This window comes from Lactuca sativa, chromosome 6, assembly GCF_002870075.4.
Source record: "Lactuca sativa cultivar Salinas chromosome 6, Lsat_Salinas_v11, whole genome shotgun sequence".
NCBI lineage: Eukaryota > Viridiplantae > Streptophyta > Magnoliopsida > Asterales > Asteraceae > Lactuca > Lactuca sativa.
This window is the reverse complement of record NC_056628.2, coordinates 24,941,037-24,960,403: the sequence shown is the minus strand read 5'-3', so window position 1 is coordinate 24,960,403 and position 19,367 is coordinate 24,941,037. Positions and strand designations below refer to the sequence as shown.

The 19,367-nt window shown below is 38.5% G+C and overlaps 2 protein-coding genes across 3 annotated transcripts; both read left to right on the top strand.

Moving 5' to 3' along the window:
- Nucleotides 1-8,397: 8,397 nt before the first annotated feature.
- On the top strand, nucleotides 8,398-9,701 carry LOC111895210 (uncharacterized). Of its 2 annotated transcripts, none has more exons than XM_023891313.3 (2): nucleotides 8,398-8,610; nucleotides 9,141-9,701. In XM_023891313.3, the coding sequence occupies exon 2, from the start codon at nucleotides 9,146-9,148 to the stop codon at nucleotides 9,605-9,607; it is 462 nt and encodes a 153-aa protein (XP_023747081.1). In that variant the 5' UTR covers nucleotides 8,398-8,610; nucleotides 9,141-9,145; the 3' UTR covers nucleotides 9,608-9,701. The 2 variants fall into 2 exon arrangements, with proteins under 2 accessions (XP_023747081.1, XP_023747080.1); XM_023891312.3 differs by having other exon boundaries at nucleotides 8,401-8,610; nucleotides 9,111-9,701.
- A 1,385-nt stretch (nucleotides 9,702-11,086) lies between these two features.
- On the top strand, nucleotides 11,087-12,740 carry LOC111895174 (UPF0481 protein At3g47200). The gene is made up of 2 exons (XM_023891274.3): nucleotides 11,087-11,259; nucleotides 11,350-12,740. The coding sequence occupies exon 2, from the start codon at nucleotides 11,364-11,366 to the stop codon at nucleotides 12,582-12,584; it is 1,221 nt and encodes a 406-aa protein (XP_023747042.1). The 5' UTR covers nucleotides 11,087-11,259; nucleotides 11,350-11,363; the 3' UTR covers nucleotides 12,585-12,740.
- The last annotated feature ends 6,627 nt before the right edge of the window (nucleotides 12,741-19,367 follow it).

The following is a 19,367-nucleotide window of genomic DNA, read 5'->3' as shown; positions in this document are numbered from 1 at the left end:
AAAGTTGGGGAACATGTCGATGTGTTTGACGGGCACGTCGAAACCTATAATAGGTTGGGGGCGAGGGTGAAGACGGGCAGGTTAGCTACACCTGATCCCACGTCGGCTGGGAAGGAGAACTAAGCCTTCCTTAAAAGGGGTGTGGATACCTTCTTTGTCACAACACGTTTTAAAGTCGCGAGGGCAGCAGATCCCATAAGAACTCTATAGTTAAGCGTGCTCGGGCGAGAGTAATTCAGGGATGGGTGACCCCTTGGGAATTTTTTGTGCCGAGAGCCTAAAGCGGACAATATTGCGATACGTGCCAGAAGGGGATGTTACAATATCGTTTGTGATGGTTAGTCGGTGAATCCTGTCCGAATTTTACCAATTGTCATAAGTTGTGGTTAGCTAAAGGATGAATAATGTCTCATTTAACAACTGTTTTCATGTAGTTGTATCATGTAACCTGCTTTCCCATGTTTCTTTAGTAATACTTAATATATGTAATTAAGTTAGTATAGTTTATTCCAGTAGGATATTCGGGCATAGTAACAATTAAGTACAATGTTATCCCAAAAGTTGGCTTGGGTAACGATTAGGTATAATGTTTTCCTAGTGAGTTGGCCAATGTAACGACTAGGTACGATGTTATCTCAAAAATTTGACAGGGTAAAAACTAGGTATAATGTTTTCCTAGTGAGTTAGTCATCATAACCACTATGCATAATATTATCTTTAAAGGTTTGGCAGTGTATCTACCATACATAATATCATCCTAATGTTTCTAGGCATAATTATATCACTAACACTATACAATTAGCAATAATTATAAAAAAATAGTGTAGTATTATAACATGTCTTCTCCCTTTCCCTAAAAGCATTTGAAAATCATAAAAAGTGGGGTCGTGAACTCACCCTTGAAGCGTGTTTCGTGTACCCGATGTGTTGTGTTAGAACTGCGGAAGCTCAGGGATTTCTTGGAAATAGAAGATGTTCCATTAGAGAGAGAAGCCAAATGATATGGGGTGAGAATGGATGAGGTAGAGACCTCTATTTATTGTGAGGAGTTTTGGGGTGTGCACTACATCGTTGGGGTGCACGTCGCGCACATGCACGTTGGCCCCAATTAGAGTTTGACACATGTCATCTTTTCTGTGGGCCACATCATCTAAATTCTCATGAATCCGGTGTTAGTACGTGCGTCGTACGTGGTGCACGAGCATGTGCGCTCAGCCTAGTAAATTGCATATTTTCCATGTATAGCCTCTATTTTTGACAACCTTTATTCCCAGGTGCAGATCTTGATGAGTACTACAACTTTCCTTTAGGTTTTTTTTTGGCTGATTCAAATTTTATTTTTAGCCTATATTTTTATACCCTTAATGGTTTTTCAGAAATCACAGCTCTCCCATGCGAGCTCCGTTTTTGGCCCTCTTTATCTCTAAATTATTATCTTGAGGAGTACTACAGTTTCCTTTTGGTGACTTTGGCTGTAAGTTAACCGTTCGCTTTGTAACTTTTTATGCGCGATTATTTTTATATTTTATAAAAATCATATCTCTTTGACACGAAGGCAGACTTTCACTAATTTTATATTTTTGGAATCGCATTGACGCATACTTTCCAAATATATTGTAACACCCATTTTCCTGGATGAATCGAATTAGGGTTTCAAGGAGTCAAAATGTTGGATTTTAGAGAACAAGGAGCCTCACGATGTGAGGTCAGTTGCATGAAGACTTTTTTCTGGGATTGGTCTCACGATATAAGACATAGAGTGCTCACGACGTAAGAGCTGATGCAGCCCAAGCCCATGATCTTTTAGGGTTTCCTTCATATTTAAGCATCTCTAACCTCATTTTAGGGTTTCTTATCAGCCCCAAACCCTCTTTCACTTCAGAAAAACCCTAGACCCTATCCTTACTTGATATTTAGTGATTTTCGAGCCTTCTTGGTGTGGAAGAAGAAGAAAAGAAGAAGGAGTGAGTGGTATTGTGTTGAAGTTTGTACATAATCATCATCATCATCATCATCATCAGTTTGCATTGTTTCTGGACCTTTGTAAGTGTCCAAGACTCAACCTTTACAAGTTTAATTTACTAGATCTAGGTTCATGCTTCTTTTCCTTCATGGTTGTGGAAGTTTGAATGGAGAAGATCCATAAAGTTGGAAACTTAAAGGCCTTTAAGGGTCCCTTGAGCATCATATCTTATGGATCTGAAGTTTAGTTGTCATTTATGAATTTTGCTTGAGTTTGGAGCCATTTCTTATTATTTGATCTAAGTTGGGTTTAGGATATGCATGAGGCATGCATGTCCATCAAGTAATCATTTTTACTGGACTTTGGAGTCCCCTTTAGCTTCTGAAAGAGTTTGGGTTCGAGTCTTAATGGATTAAGGACTTAAAATATGGACTTTTTGATTCATATTGTTCTCACGATGTAAGACATAGGGGTCTCACTACGTGAGGGTCGAATGACCTCGTTTCTGGTTATCTGCTTGGAGCTCATGACGTGAGAAAAGTCTCTCACGACGTGAGGTCAACTCCGTTAAATTTTCTTGACTGAGTTGGTCAGGGTGAGTGGGATGAGTTAGAATCGGACCGAGTGAGATCTCACAAAGTGACCAAGAGATGGCCACGATGAGAGGGTGGATAAGTTGACATTAGGTTGTTGACTTTGTCTTTGAGCATTGAGTTTTCGCTTGGTGAACTTTTGGGTCAAGATTCTATTTTTAGAACGTAGAATTAGGATTTACCTTGTGTGGATTGATAAGAGGTGTCGAGTAGGTACCTTTTGGCAGGAGAGCAGTTAGCTGACGTCGACTTTGTGATTCAGGTAAGTCTCCTCACCATACTATGGGTCGAAGGCACCAATTTCACCCCAATGGCTTATGTTATATAGGAAGACCAGGGGTGGCCCTTGGCATTTGTATGAAAGACTCGGAGGTGGCTCCCGACAAATTGTATGCAAGACCAAGGATCAGACCTTGGCAGATAGGTGGATATATATATATATATATATATATATATATATATATATATATATATATATATATATAGTATGCTAGTTGTCTTTGTGATACTTACATGGAAGACCAAGAGGCGGCTCTTGGCACTTGGTTGTAAGACCTGGGGTTTTGGCCCCCGACTTGGGAAGGAAAGACCATGATATGGCTCGTGGCATAATGATAAGACTATGGTCGGCACTTAGCAAACTCTATTGTATGTATGGTATGTGGTATTTTGGGGAACTCACTAAGCTTTGTGCTTACGACTTATTGTTTCTGGTTTTCGATACTTTTGGTACAAAAGGGAAGGGTTCTGAGTGACTGCAATGCATCCACCCATGTTTTTTGCAACTTCATGATTTTAAGATTGTACTATGATTTTACCTTATTATACTTCTGAATGATTGGTAATACTAAATAGTGTTTTATGGTTGAATTAAAAACAAATTTTCACCTTATAATTTTTGGGATGTTATATATGTTTTCCGATTCGTAGGGTATTATGACTTTTTGTTTTCCTAATTCTTTGCTTTACTGTCTAATTGGTGGCGTATTCTTGGGTATAGACTTCGAAACTGTTTAAATGTTATAACTTTACTCCTTTACGTTCATGTGTATCACTCTTCTGGGTGGCGACACACTTTCCTTGGTCGTCACACCCAGGTAAACAGTAATAAATACCATAAATGTTTTGTAATAAAAAATGGTACCTAGCCAAGTCTCGATTATTTGGTTAAACCTATTTCATCGAATTAATATACTTAAATGTCGTTACTAATTTAGCCATACAATATTATAATTTTGGACCTTGATATTTATACATCTTTATTAATGCATTTAATTCTTATTAAATTACTTATCTTATAATTAATTTAATGAAATGACATCCGCTTAAATATTTTACATTTCATAGCTTAAATGTACGACAAATTACAGTTTTAGACCCACGTTACTAAGGCTTAGTTACATTTATTTTGTCTTTGACCCAATAATTCTAAGCCTAAACACTTAGGTTGAGTCCACCAACTTCAGTTGTAATATCCTTCTCCGAGACGTATCACACTATTGTCCTATTTGAGCTTCCGACATGAAAACTTCCCAGGAGTCATCCATCCCTAAATTGCTCTCGCTCGGATGCGTTTAACTGCAGAGTTCTTATGGGATATGTTGTCCTCACATCTTTAAAACACATTGTGATAGAGAATGTATCCACACCCCTTATAAGAAAATGTTTCGTTCTCCTTCCTGCTGATATGGGATCATGTACAACAAAAACCTTATACCATGAGACGTTCAATAATGGTGGGGGTTTCTTTCTCACTAGTTCCATTTAGTGCCGATACTTTCTCTATTTTTGCTCCGTTATGTGTTGGTCCCGTTCCATCCTCTAAAACTTATCAATTTTTCACATATATAGGTTTCCTGAAATTAATTAAACAATATCGATTTCTCACAGGTCAGAGTTTTGTTGATATTATCTTCAATTGAATACCTTGATTTTGAATTTGTGCATAAATAAAGACTAAAAGATATAGTTGGATTAGGTTTGATTTTTGGATATTTGATTACATCAAAATTTTTAAAAGATTTTAAAATTTAATTTCAATTAGTCCCAATAAAAAAAGTAAAATTAAAGAAATAAAGAAATAATGACCATTTTAGGTTAGTAAAAGATCAAAACCGAAATGTTAGTGCATCACTGGTCCAAAATTAGATATTTCTATTGTTTTTGGTCCCTATCAACATAAAAAGACTATTATACCCTTATATTTGTTTTTTTAATTTGTTTATATTTATTCAAATGTTTTTCATTAATTAAAATTGAGAAAAATGCTCTCTCTCTCTCTCTCTCTCTCTGTGTGTGTGTGTGTAACGACCATAAAATTCCAACCAATTTAAACTTTTCAAAAACAACCCGATTTCATAAAATTATTACAAAAAGGTTTTCAATACAATTATTTTAGAGTATTCCATAATCACATCACAAAACATAATCATGAGGAGCGGTACGATCACGCCTTTGCCTTGCCACGGTCTCCTGAGGAACCTGAAAAAAACATTAAACCACAACTGTAAGCCCGAAAGCTTAGTGAGATATCCCTAAAATACCAACCACATATACCATACACGCATAACATGCCATCTCATAACAGAACACATAACAGCCATGCACTTCGGGTCTACAGTGTGACTGGTCCGCCGCACCGGCCAACAGTCCACCTGGTCCACCCTCCGAGTCTAGCCACATACATCGAGTCTACAATGTGATTGGTCCGCCCGCACTGGGCCTTCAATCCACCTGGTCCACTCTCCAAGTCTATAGTATGACTGGTCCGCCCGCACCGGGCCTTCAGTCGGCCTGGTCCACTCTCCGAGCCTCGGAACGTCTGGTCCGCCCTCTTGGGGCCTACAGCCTATCTGGACCGCTCGTTGGGCCTTCGGGATAACCGGTCCTCCCTGGGTATGTTGACCTACAACACAAAGCAGGTCCCGCCTCAACCCAACCCCAGTCCAACAACCATGTGCACATAAACATTCAATCATATAACATATAACATCCAATCAAACTGATTTAACAGATCACATAGCATAACATCATCCTAACCAGGATACCGACCTAACCGGTTACTAGCACAACATCATCTTGTATACCAGGATTCCGACCTTAACCAGGTCTCTAACATATACCATCCTAACTATCAGGATGCAACATAGCAAAGCAATAACATAACAACGATACCCGGATCACAATCCGATAAAGGCCCGGCCTTGGTGCCGTAGACCTTGTTGATATAGTGAGGATAACTCACCTCGTAACTAGCGACTGAACAGATAAACCCAAGCTGCTCCGACCACTGATACGATCTCCAACACTGGCCAACACCAAAACTCTGAACTCAAAACAAAAGCCAACAATTACCAAAATGCCCCTGGAAATCAACTGGTCAACCCTTGGTCAAAGTCAAAGTCAAAGTCAAAGTCAACCCTTAACTGACTCTACTCGCCGAGTCAACCCGATGACTCGCCGAGTCCCCATGCACAGAACTTACCCAATCCGCGACTCAACTCGCCGAGTCACCCCGAGACTCGCCGAGTCCAACAACTCTGAGTCTTTTCACACTCAACTCACCGAGTCATCCCTTGACTCACCGATTCACAGCTCAACCAAAAGAAAGGTTAGGACCTCACGACGAGACTCACCGAGTCCACGAACAGACTCGTCGAGTCCAAGGCTATCTTCAACCAACTCGCCGAGTTGTTCTTCCAACTCGTCGAGTTCCTGGCCATATTCATCCAACTCGCCGAGTTGTTCTTCCAACTCGTCGAGTTCCAGCCTATCTGCAAGCAACTCGCCGAGTACACCCGTGTGACTCGCCGAGTACCTCTAGATCTGAATCCATACAGAGGCTTTCCAAGCCATGCAGTTGATCTAAAACGTAGATCTACCCTTCTAAAACCCATCCATCACGTAAAGTGACAAACTTTACGTGAATCCAAAGAGATCTAGGCATTTTACACTCTAGGGCTAGGGTTTGGGACAAGATGGCTTCACCAAACACTCAAGAACAGGGACTTTAATGCACTCTAGACCTTCTCCATTCCAGATCTGAGGTAGCAACCTCAGATCTAACCTTCAAACTCAAAATACCACAAGCTAAACTTCCCACACATTCCAAAAATGATGAATCTAGATGAATAGCAACCCAAGAAACGAGATAATACCTCAAAAGGAAGCCCCAACAGCAAAGAAATTCGAATCTTAGCAAAGCCCCTTGCTCCAAGCCTCCTAACTCTCCAAGATCTCCTCCAAAATCTCTTTGCCAAGGTTCAAATGCACTCACATCCCTCACAATCGTGCCTTAGGGTTTTCTGGACTTCAAGGGAGGGTAAAGAGGCTGGGGAGAGGGTATAATGTCCTTAATATAGGGCTCATCCTCCGAAATTAGGGTTTTCTCCACTCAGCACCAACTCACCGAGTCCAACCGCCGACTCGCCGAGTTGGCCACTTGACACGCGACCAGAGTCGCGACCCTACTCGCAGAGTCCACTCGTGGACTTGCCGAGTTGCCCTTTCCCATCTACACTTTTTGCCCTTCAACTCTACTCTTGATATTCCGGGATGTTACACACACTCTCTCTCTTTCTCTCTCTCTCTCTCTCTCTCTCTCTCTCTCCACATGTGTAACCCACAGAAAAAAGGGCCGACTTCCTTATCCACCCAAAGCTATCTTCCTCGCTCCTTTTATGGTTACTACCATCACCATCCCCTCTTAACTGCAAATCAGAAATCAAGGTTGAAGCCCATGAAGTCAAGGTTCAAATTATGCAATTTTCCTTTTTTCTATCTTGTTTGTATGTCTCATTCATTCTTCATCTTGATTAACGATTAATCATTCAAGTTCCAGATTTGTTGTGATCTCCTTTTGGATCTTAATATGTACAATCACCACTATACACCACCAACCTTGAACTCCATTACAGCCATCCCATCATCACCCCTTCTAATCAGCCCTCCTCACCTTCTTCCCCCCTGTTCATCAGCATGAACATCACCTCGAACGCCACCCACATCACACATCACCAGACCACCATAACCCACCATACCCACAAGCCAACACACATCTACCATCAAAAAGATAATTAAAAACAACGAGATTGATTCAGAAGAGAGAAAGAAGGAGGGGTTGTGATCGAGTTTAATAAAAAAGAAAAAAATGAAATACATGCCTTAACCTCTTCTTGATTTTCCACAGAAATCCGATCAGCACCATCAGACTCACCATCCTAAGCTCCTACGATCTGAATCGAAGAAGGTGTGGTGAGAATCGAATCAGAACAGAAAAGAAGGAAGGGAGGGTCGTGGTTGTTGTCGATTGAAGTTAGAACAAGAAGGAGAGTACATGTGATTGTGAGAGAAGGAGGGGGTGCATCGATTTCAGATTTGAGCTATGTGTGATCTGAAAAGCTTGTTGATGAACATAGGAGAACATCAATGATTTTTTTGGGTGAATGTCTGATCTAAAAAGTTGGGTTCTTTCTCTATGTGTGTATATGTGTGAGAGAGAGATAAGTGGGGTGATATATATTTTTTGGTTTTTTTTAATTAACGGAATTAAAACTCAATTAAAAGAAATAGAAAAAAACAATTTTAAGGGCATATTAGTAATTTTCGGTGGGGTATAGACCAAAACCATAGAAAAATGCTAACCATAAGGACCAAAATCACACAAAGTATCCGAAATTGGACCACCGATGCACCACCAAACTTTTTTGGATCAAAACCACATAATTTTGACAAGCATAGGGACCATTTTTACAATTTTGTGTTAATAATGTTTCAAATTAAGAAAAGAGTTGCCTTAACCATTTATGTAAGCCCTTTTATGAGTTTATGTAAAACCCGTCAAACTGGGGGAATAAATTCTAAAGGATCTTAATTTTAGGACTGAAATTGCCAGATTAGGTCAAAAAATGGAGCAATTTCGTCATTAACAGAGAGCGAAATCCCTTGCCCTCTTCCTGTCTTCCATAAACCGACTCAGCCTGGAGGCGGTATAGACCATAGACAACCTCAACCTCAACCTCTGCAGCAAACTTTCTCTACGGGAATCATTCTCCGGTAAGTTTCAGCTTGTTGGTGTAAAATTCTTTCGTTATAAGAATTCGTTTAATTATCTGATTTCTAGTCTCTTTTATGCTAAGATCCTTCATTAGTACATCAATTTTGTTATGATTTATCCTGCCAAATTACTTATCCCATAAACAATTGGGGATGTATTGTTGAATCTGTATCGTATTTATTGCTTAGAATCACGATTCGTCTCCTCGATCATACCATTACTATATCCGTCGAACTTCGATTTCCAGGTTATTGTTTCACCAGAAACCCTAGTACTATTTTCTGTTTAAAGCTGTATGCTTGCAGAAAAAAAAACCTCACTCTTTTTATTCTTTAACAGAGTAGTTAGTTCCAACGATTCAGTGCTCTTTAGGTGTTCGATGAAAGTCTAAATACTTGATTGATCACAATTCTGAATATTCAATTTACTATGTGTATAGTCGTATAGATGTATCTTTTATCATGATTGACATGTTTTGTTTGATTCATTTTATGTTTAGGGATTTCAAATTGGTTGTAAATCATGTCAGATAAAATGAAGGCTGCAGCTTTATCAGCCACAAAAGGGCTAAGCCGTGTTCAAGCCGAACGTGCAGCAGCAAACGCCACACGTAATGTAAATGCATACGGACAAAAAGAAGAAGGGCCAAGCAGATGGCAAGAAAAGAAAGAACTAAAGACACAAATGTATCTAAAAAGCACAGAAAAGCAAGCGACTTTGAATCAAAAGAAATGTCAAAAGTGTCAACAAATCGGACATTGGACGTACGAGTGTCAGAAACCGGAAAAGACCAAATTGGACATCAAAGCGCTGATGTCACGTGATTTGGATAAAATGGAAATCAAGAAAGAAGAGGAGATTACGAAGAAGAAGGAGAAGGGTAGTAAAGGAAGAAAAAAGAAAAGAAAGGAAAGGCGTAGGTCAAGTTCAAGTGATTCGGATTCGGATGGTGAAGAGGATAGAAAGAGGAAGAGAAAAAGACATAGTCGAAAGTGATTTGAGAAGACTTTTGTTATGTAGTTAGAGAAAATGAAAATGTTATGTTAGATGGGTTTAGTTTGTGATGAATGAAATTTAAGAGTTGATGTTATATGTTTGTGTATGTATATTTTTCAGTTTTCACTTTTGTTTTCTCTTCAAAGAATGTTTGATTTGAAATGAAGGAATATTACAACAAGAAAAATCCCTAGGGAATTACTAAGTATACAAAACAAGTTTATTGATTTCACCTTATTCTTTCACCATAGAATAAGAAACTCAAGTTTGTGTGATATGCCATCACCATCACCTGTGTGTCTACCAATGAGACGAAATTTGCTCTATATGTCACTTATCTTTAAATTATATTCAATAGGTTGGTTGTTAAACTTTTAATTGTATTGGGTAGCTCATTACTTAATCCACCTTTCTGTGTTTTCATTGCAACATTAGAGTATATTTCAATTAAGTAATTTCATCGTGTCGGTTGCAAGATTGGTCATAATATCAATGTTGGGTTGACCTAAATGAACCATTTAGAGTGCGTTTGGTTGCGGAAAATTTTTTAATTTTTCATGAAATTTTTTAAATGAAAATGAAAATTTTGAAATTGCGTTTGGTTGATTGAGTTTCCAAAAGTTTTACAAGAAAATAAAGATTTTCTATTTTCATAATTATATGTAAAGTAGAAAAATGTTTTTTTTTTTTTTTTTTTTTTAATTAGTTTTTCTAAGTTTTCTAAATTTTTAAGATAGAAAAATGAAAATCACATCGGTTCCAACTAACTGTATTTTCTAAAATTTCCAGTGAAAAATGAAAATGAAATCTTTATTTTCTAAAAGCATTTGCTTAGAAAATAAAAACAAGAATCTACAACCAAACACACATTTAGTGACATATTGATTATTGATTAGAGTTAAAAGCCAATTAACATAAAAATGTTTAGGTGCATTTGGTTGTGAAAAATTGTTCTTCATTTTCCAAGAAAATGGAGATACTTTTTATTTTCGATTTTCAATGAAAATCGTAGAAAACACATTTGGCTTAATTTGTAGGAGTTTTCATTTTACATCAAAGAAATTTAGAAACTTTGGAAAACTTTAAAATTCACTTTACCAATTTACATGCAATTTGAAAAAATGAAAATTTTCATTTTCTTTGGAAACTTTGAAAAATTGAACCAACCAAACACGTTTTCAAAATTTCCGTTTTTCTTGTAAAACTTTAAATTTTTTCACAACCAAAAACATCTAGTATCCATTTTCATTGTATGACATTAACCCATAAAAATATATAGTAATAACATTAAATTATATAAAATTAATTAGTCAAATACCCGATACACTAATTACGAAAATATAAAAAGACAAGGAATCTAAGCCTTAGTAATGTCTTCACCAAAAAAATGGATTTTCGTCCAAGTCTAACAAGATGCTATATGAGACAATACGAAACACATGTACGAGTGTTTCACTTTTATTTTGTCATCCTGAGCAAGTTACCTTTTATTCTTCTTCTCTTGTCTTATGACTTACTCTTACAACCTTATAAGTTTTTTTAATGTGCGGTAAGATTTATTGTTTAAAAATACATGTTAGACTATTAATCAGATATTTTTAATTATAAAACTTAGAATTTTGATTGCTCATCTCGTGACTCTTGTGAATCGGGTATGTTTGTTTTTTGACTATCGGTTATAATTTGCATATTTACTTGTATATACCTTAACTTGTTTTTGTTTTTGTTTTTTTCCCACAAAGAAATATCTTCGAAGATGGAGTTAGATCTTCATGTATCACAAACTCAAGCTTCAAAGGAGATTGTATTAGAAGAGCATGTGAGTCTTGTTTCATCCATCAAGAAAAAAATGGTAAGCACATCTCATTTTGGTCGCATATGCAAAGTTTCCGAAAAAATTTATAAGGAAAACGAAGAGAAATATTTCCCTTTAATTCTCTCCATTGGCCCTTTTCATCGTGGCGAAGAAAAGTTAAAAGCCATGGAGGACTACAAATGGAAGTATCTCAACACCCTTCTCTCTCGTGCAACAAATGTTGAAGCACGATTAGGCAAGTGTGTCGAGACACTCAAAGTGTTAGAAGATAAAGCTCGAAAATGTTATGGAGAAGAAATTCATATGCAGAGTGACGAGTTTGTGGAAATGATGTTGATTGATGGTTGTTTCATTATTGAGCTTTTTAACAAGTCATGTTGTAAAGGAACTAGACGAAGAGGGGATCCGTTTTTGGCAACCTATGAAGTGTTTTATCGATTGAGACATGACTTGATTTTACTCGAAAATCAAATCCCTTTCTTTATTCTTGATCATTTATTCCATATTGTTCCTACCCCTAAACAATGTGGAGACTACTCATTGATCGAATTAGCTTTTCGTTTTTTTAAGAAAACAGTTCATGAGGACCCGTATTATATTCGAGAGAGATATGGCCAAGAAATCCACCATCTACTTGACTTGATTCACCAATCTTTCATACCCAAAACACATATTTTCCAACTACACTCCAAACAACCACTTCTCAAAATACTCATTCCAAAAGTAACTGAACTTCACAGAAGCGGAGCTGAAATAAAGGGATCCAAATCTCGAAACATCTTGGAAGTAAAATTAAACAATGGAGTACTTAGAATCCCAAATCTGATACATCATGATCTTATGGAAACTGTGTTGAGAAATCTCATTGCTATGGAGAATTGTTGCTATGATGCCACAAAGTATGTAACTTCGTATGCATTTCTCATGAAAAGTTTAATTCAATCAATCGACGACGCCAAATTTCTCCTCAAGAAGAGAATTTTTGACAAAGATGAAGAATTTTTTACATTGTTCAATGAAATATCAATCGATGTGGACACAAAAGATTTCTATTATGGGGAATTGTGTGAAGATTTCGACAAGTTTGCAAAAGTCGACATAAATATTAGGTATGCAAGGAAAGTCAAAACCATTGTAACAAGATGCCTTCGCGAGTTGTAGCTTTAATAAAACCTGTGGTCATAATAACATGGTATTATCAAGCTAAATAACTTTATAGTAATCAAATGTTGGAAGTTTTAAGCCATTAGTGTCCAATGATGTTGATCATATTCGTATATGTGTTTACAAGATTTTTTTCTATTAAATTATGTCTATGGGTAACTAAGGTACCTCAATTGTTGTATATGTAGTTAATTTTTTTTACCTTGTGATAGTATTATATTTTTAAATGTTTTTTGAAATGTTCAAAGTTCTCCTTTATAGTTGTTCTAGGTTAAGTATAAGTTTTTGATCATCAAATTATAAGAATATATTATAGTTTTATTTTCAAGAAAAAAAATTAAGAGATAATTTTTGGGGTATATCGGTTGAATAAGTAAAAAGAATACAAGACATGTTATATTTACATGGTGAGGTCGATTTTGATATTGAGGACTCTAAGACTACCCCATCGTTAGCGTCTTGCAACCAGCTCACTAAAGACAAAAAAATCTATTAAAATAATATTTTTTTCTCATCCCATATTTATTGTCCACTTTTGACTTTCAAGTCTTCAACTTTGACCTTTAATATTTTTATTTGTGTTATATATTATTACTTAACGAAACTTATAACAATGAAAAAAAATTTAAAACACAATCTAATCATATATTTTGCATCAAGTATTATATATGAAAAAAATAAATAAGGTCAAAATTGATGAATAAAAACTTCAGAAGTCAAAAGTGGACAATAAATATTCGACAGGGGGTAGTTTAAAATATAGAGATGAACACCAACCTGTAACATCTGATTCATGGTATGCATTTTTATTATAAGTTATTCATTTTTGAAGAGCTACTCGACGAGTTGGGAGCCCCAGACTTGCCGAGTAGAAACGAGATTGGCCGCGGGGTTTTAAGCAACTACTCGACGAGTTGAGAGCCCTCAACTCGGCAAGTAGGTCTGCCAAAGTGAAACCCTAATTTCAGGGTTTTATACCCTATTTAAGCATCTTAATCCCCACTTTATGGCCTCATCTCCAGCCTCCAAGTCCCAAACCCTAATCCACGAAACCCTAGAGCCTTGTGTGAGCTTGTGAGCCATTTTTGAGTGATCTTTGTGTGTTCTTGATGCTTTTGGAAGAAGAAGGAGCTAGAGGGTTCAAGGAGAAGATTGTAGATCCAGAAGCAACATCTCATCCTATTTATTTTCTGGTAAGCAAGTCTCAACCTTGCTTAATAGCTTGTTAGATCTCTTATTTGTCACTTTATGTGGTTTTTGGTCCAAGAAGCTTAGCCCTTGGGAAATGGACGTCCCAAGTGACCTACCTTTCAGATCTGGGGTCTAGAAGGGATTTCATGGCATAAAGGTGCAAACTTTATGCCATTGGAGCCTCTATGCAAGCTGTAAGGTGTTGTTATGGCCTTTTAAGCCACAAAAGACCATGCATGAAAGGAAAGTTAGGAACTTTACATGTTCATTTGGTGACTAGGACCTAGATATCGGTTTTCATGCTTTGGTTTGGAGTATTATATCTTATGGACAAAGATCTATGTCCTAAATAACTAGGGTTTGAGCTAACCCCATTAAGAAGGACTATTAACGGGTAAAGTTGGAAACTTTACCCTTAAGAGGGCATTTCCAGTATGTAGAAGAAGTATGGGTTTGGATTTGGAGAGTAGAGACTTAATCTGTTAAGATGGCCCAAACAGAATACGAAACTCGGCGAGTCCAGAGAGGGACTCGATGAGTTGAGTCGCTTTGTCCCAATTTTGTACAAGGTAGAAATCATCGAGTCTGCGAAGGGACTCAACAAGTTGATTTGCCAAAACGCGACTTTGAGTAGCCAGGGAACTCGACGATTCAGGGGGATGACTTGACGGGTTGGATCGCGATTTCAGGATTTTTGATTCATAGGACTCGGTGATTTGATGAGTCAACTTGGCGAGTTGAGTCAACCCAGTACGTTGACTTTGACAAGAATGTTGACTTTGACCAGGGTTAAAATGGTCATTTTACCCTTAGAAGGATTCTCAGTTTTTAACTAAGTGATTATTGTGATAATGATAATCGTGGAGTCATTGGATCGGCTATCAGAGATTCCTCATATGAGATTTCATTAGCCAGCTTGAGAGGTAAGTTTTCCTCCATTAGGAAAGGGTTGAAGGCACCAAGGCCGGCCCATTTATGTATGATAGTATGTTCCAGATTAAGGTTCGATGCCGGGCGGGGCCCGATGTAGGTTTACATGTTTTTTGGATTTCGATCCAATGCCGCTACGGTACCCAAAGAATGTTAGTATGCTTGATGCCTTTGTAATTCCTGCATGTGTATGTGTTTGTATATTCCGGACTACGGTCTGATGCCGGGGCGGTTCCCGATGAATGTTTACATGTTTCCGGATTTCAGTCTGATGTCGGGCTGGGCCCAAGGAATGTGTATATGTTATAGTTAAGTGGTTATACTTATGTTATGTGTACTAGTAGTTATGCGCATATGCATGTCGAGCTTTGCTCGATGTTAGGCGGGGCCCGATGCGAGATGCGGTCTGATGTCGGGCGGGACTCAATGCCGGGCGGAGCCCGATGCCAGACAAGCCGATGTCAGGCAGCTCCCGAGGTAGCAGGGCGGGGCCCAATGTATGTTATATGCGATTATGTGATTATATATATGGCATGTGGTAGTTTGGGGTGACTCACTAAGCTTCATGCTTATAGTTTTTCAGTTTTGGTTTCAGGTACTTCTGCTAGTTAGGGGAAGAACTCGGGATGACTACATGGCAGACACACACCACAACGTTTAGCCTGGGAGGATTTACTCTGATATTTTGAATTTGTGATACAGTGTTTTGACATGATATTTTGAGATATTACACTTATGTTTTATGAGATGAATTGATTACTATGGTTTTGTTATAAATAAAAATGAAACTTTTGGACTGCATTTTTGGGATGTTACAAGTTGGTATCAGAGCCTTGGTTTGAGGGATTCGGGCACACTCTCGGGTGTGTCTGAAATCTAACTAAGGAATTGGTATGAAAATTTTCAAAAGAAAATCAGTTTTATAAAAAGAACTTTGAAAAGAGAAAATAATTTTTGAAAAGAGAAAGAAATTTTGAAAAGAGAAAGAAATTTTGAAAAGAGAAAATGGTGTGGTGCATGCAATCAGCCGAGCTCAAGTAAGTACTCCCAAATTACCCATACAAGTTTATGTTATGAGTTGATTATGAGAATAACATGCTAGATTAGGGCTAAGGATCTAGGAATGATGCCTTGTATGCATGTTATATGTGTAGAAGAATTGCATGCTAGATAAGGGCTATGGATCTAGGGAGGATGCCTTATGTGCATGTTATGTGTATATCAGGTTTATGAACTGCATGCTAGTACAGATTAGTCAATGATATGATAACCTGATTAGAATATGCTTTATTATGTTACTCTATGCTCGAATGTTGCTTGCTTTGTGCTTTAAGGAGTTCTAGTTATCTTTTACTAGCTAGTAAACTGTAACATCCCAAAATTCAAGATCAAAAATTTCGTTTTTGGTATAACAATTTATAAATTTTTTTTTATAGAAAACATCATCAAGTTAATTCATTTCATGAAAAGCCATAGATCATAAGTCTCAAATCATGTCATAACATAGTAACAATGTCAGAGTGTAATTCCCAAGAATCTCATATGTGGAAATCGTGTGTGTGATGCGCTGCTACCGTACCGACTCCTTTCCCTTCGAAGAAGAAGGACCTGAAAACCAAAAACTGAAACTGTAAGCAGAAATCTTAGTGAGTTCCCCCATCATACCACATACCATACAATAAACATACTACCAAACATATCTGGGTGCCCGACCTACCCTGCTGAGCATATCTGGGTGTTCAACTTACCCTTGTCAGGCATACTGGGGTGCCCGACCTACCCCTTGTCAAGCATATCTGGGTACTCGACCTATCCTTCCAGGCATATCTGGGTGCCCGACCTACTCTATCGGTATATCTCAACCGGCTCCGGGGACTAGTCCCCTCCTACCACTATCACATAACATCATAGTATACTAACTCAAATAGCATAACAAATAGTGGTATACCAGACAATCATCACAAAGACAATCATCTCTACTATACTCAATCTAGTAGTGGGCAGGCATTGGAGCCTTAGACCCACTTCTACTTGAAGGCAACTTACCTTAATATCGTGAAGTAGCTAAACTGTCCTCGGTGCTGGGATCAACTCCTCTCAAACTCCTACACAGAACAATCTCCTTTAATTACCTTTTCACACTCATAACCATTTAAGGGTCAACTTTGGTCAATGGTCAAGCCAAAGGTCAACACTCTAGTAAAAGTCAACCTTCTGGTCCAAGTCAACATTCTAGTTGACTCAACTCGCCGAGTTGGTCCATCAAATCGTTGAGTTCCCGGGTCCATAAAACTCTAGAGTCTCGATCCTAATCGTCGAGTTCTTCCATGAACTCGTCGAGTTCCACATTATACTAATGGGGGCATTTTACTCACAAGTTGTCGAGTTCATCCTCAAACTCGTCGAGTTCCTCTTCATATTAGTTGGGACATTTTTCTTTCAACTCGCCGAGTTCATCCTTGAACTCGTCGAGTTCCTCTTCATATCAGTCGGGACATTTTTCTCTCAACTCGCCGAGTTCATCCTTGGACTTGTCAAGTTCTTTGATATTTAAATCCATAAACATGTACAACTCGCTGACTCATCTTCTAGACTCAACGAGTTTGCCCAGTAATAGAAAAAAGCTGGGGGACCATGACCCAACTCTGTAGTGGTGTTGATTATGATAACATGTGCAGAATTAGAAAAGATCTAGTAAATCATCATAGAAATCAAGAACACATGAAGTAAATAAATCTGGTTTTAGCTCTCATTAGTATTGATAGAAAGAGTACCAATGGGTCTTGCAATTTCTCTCTCTAAACTAATGCTTTCAAAGTGTTCATTACACAAATGAGTGTCACTCACTTCCTATTTATAGGAAAGACAACTCATTACACAATACAAGTGGGTAAAGAACAAATATATCCAAGGTCATATGGACGACTCGTTGAGTCCCCCAAAGTCCAAATCTATCAAGTCAATTTTAACCTGGCTTAATGCATCCAAAACGTAGATATGGCCTCCTAGGGTTAATATAACACGTTAAGTTACAAACTTTACGTTCACGCATGGGTTATTTAGCTCAAATATCCCTAAAAAGTGGTTCATATGATGCATGAGACTCCCATGGCCATAGAGCTGGCACCTTTATGCCATGGAGTCCCTCAAAGGCTCTGGATATGAAGTTATTACCCGAAAACATGCTTGTATCCATTAATGGTTCCATATTATTCTCCATATGGTCCTAAACTATCCCATGAAGAGATCTAGTAAATAAATAGACAAGGTATAGAATTTATACCTCAAATGAACTGGAAATGGAGTTCATTTTCTGGATCCAAAACTCCTTTCTTCAACCAAGCACTTCTAGCTTCCATTCCTTCAAGACAACACCAAAGAATCACTCCTTTTTCACTCACACACACATACACACTCACAAAGCTCAAGATCACGAATTAGGGTTTGCTGGACTATGGGAGGCGATGAAGGAGGCCACAATGAGGGTGTTAAGGTCTTTAAATAGGGTGCAAACCCTGGAAATTAGTGTTTCACTTTGGCATCCCTACTCGTCGAGTCGAGGCTTCTCGAATCGTCGAGTAGACTTCAACTCCCGCGTCCAAAAATCCCATTCCAACTCGACGAGTTTGGGGCTTCCAACTCGTCGAGTCCCTTTGCAAAAATGAATAATTCTTTCTTAAAATACATACCAGGAAGCGGGATTTACAAATCTCCCCTGCTTATTTTATACTTCGTCATTGAAGTCTGCTGCATCTGGAAACAGCTCGGGGTAGTGCTCCCTCATCTCTTCCTCCGGCTCCTAAGTCCATTCTGAGCCCTTACGGTGTTGCCACTACACCTTCACCAACTCGACCTTCTTGTTCCTCAATCCTTCATATTCTTGTCGAGGATGGCTACCGGTCGCTCAATGTAGTTCAGGCTGTCGTCCACCTGAATATCCTCTAGAGGTACCAACATGGAGTTGTCTACCAGGCACTTCCATAGCAAGGAGACATGAAAGGTACTGTGGATCTAACTAAGCTCGGCTGGCAGATCCAACATATACGCCACCTTGCCCACCTGGGCTGGAACCCTGAAAGGACCAATGTACCTGGGGCCCAACTTGCCCCGCTTCCTGAACTGGATGGTACCTTTCCAAGGTAAGACCTTCAGGAGAACCATATCCCCGACCTGGAACTCCAGGTTCGATTGGCGTTTGTCGGCGTAGCTCTTCTGCCGGCTCTGAGCAGTCTGAAGCCTGCTCCTGACCTGTTGTATCCTCTTCGTCGTCTTGAGTACCACTTCGGTACTCCCCATGACCCTCTGTCCAACCTCACCCCAACATATCAGGGTTCTGCACTTTCTCCCATATAACATCTCGAAGGGAGGATGGTCGATACTCACGTGGTAGCTATTATTGTAGGAGAACTCTTCCAAGGGAAGGTAGGTGTCCTAGCTACCACCAAACTCGAGGACGCATGCCCAGAACATATCCTCCAGAGTCTGTATGGTCCGCTCACTCTGACCATCTGTCTGTGGGTGAAAGGTCATGCTAAAGTGCAAATGAGTATCCAACTGGTCATAAATTTCTTCTAGAATCTGGAAGTAAATCTCACGTCTTAGTCAGAAATCACGGACACCAGCACTCCATGTCGAACTACTACCTCTTTGATGTAGATG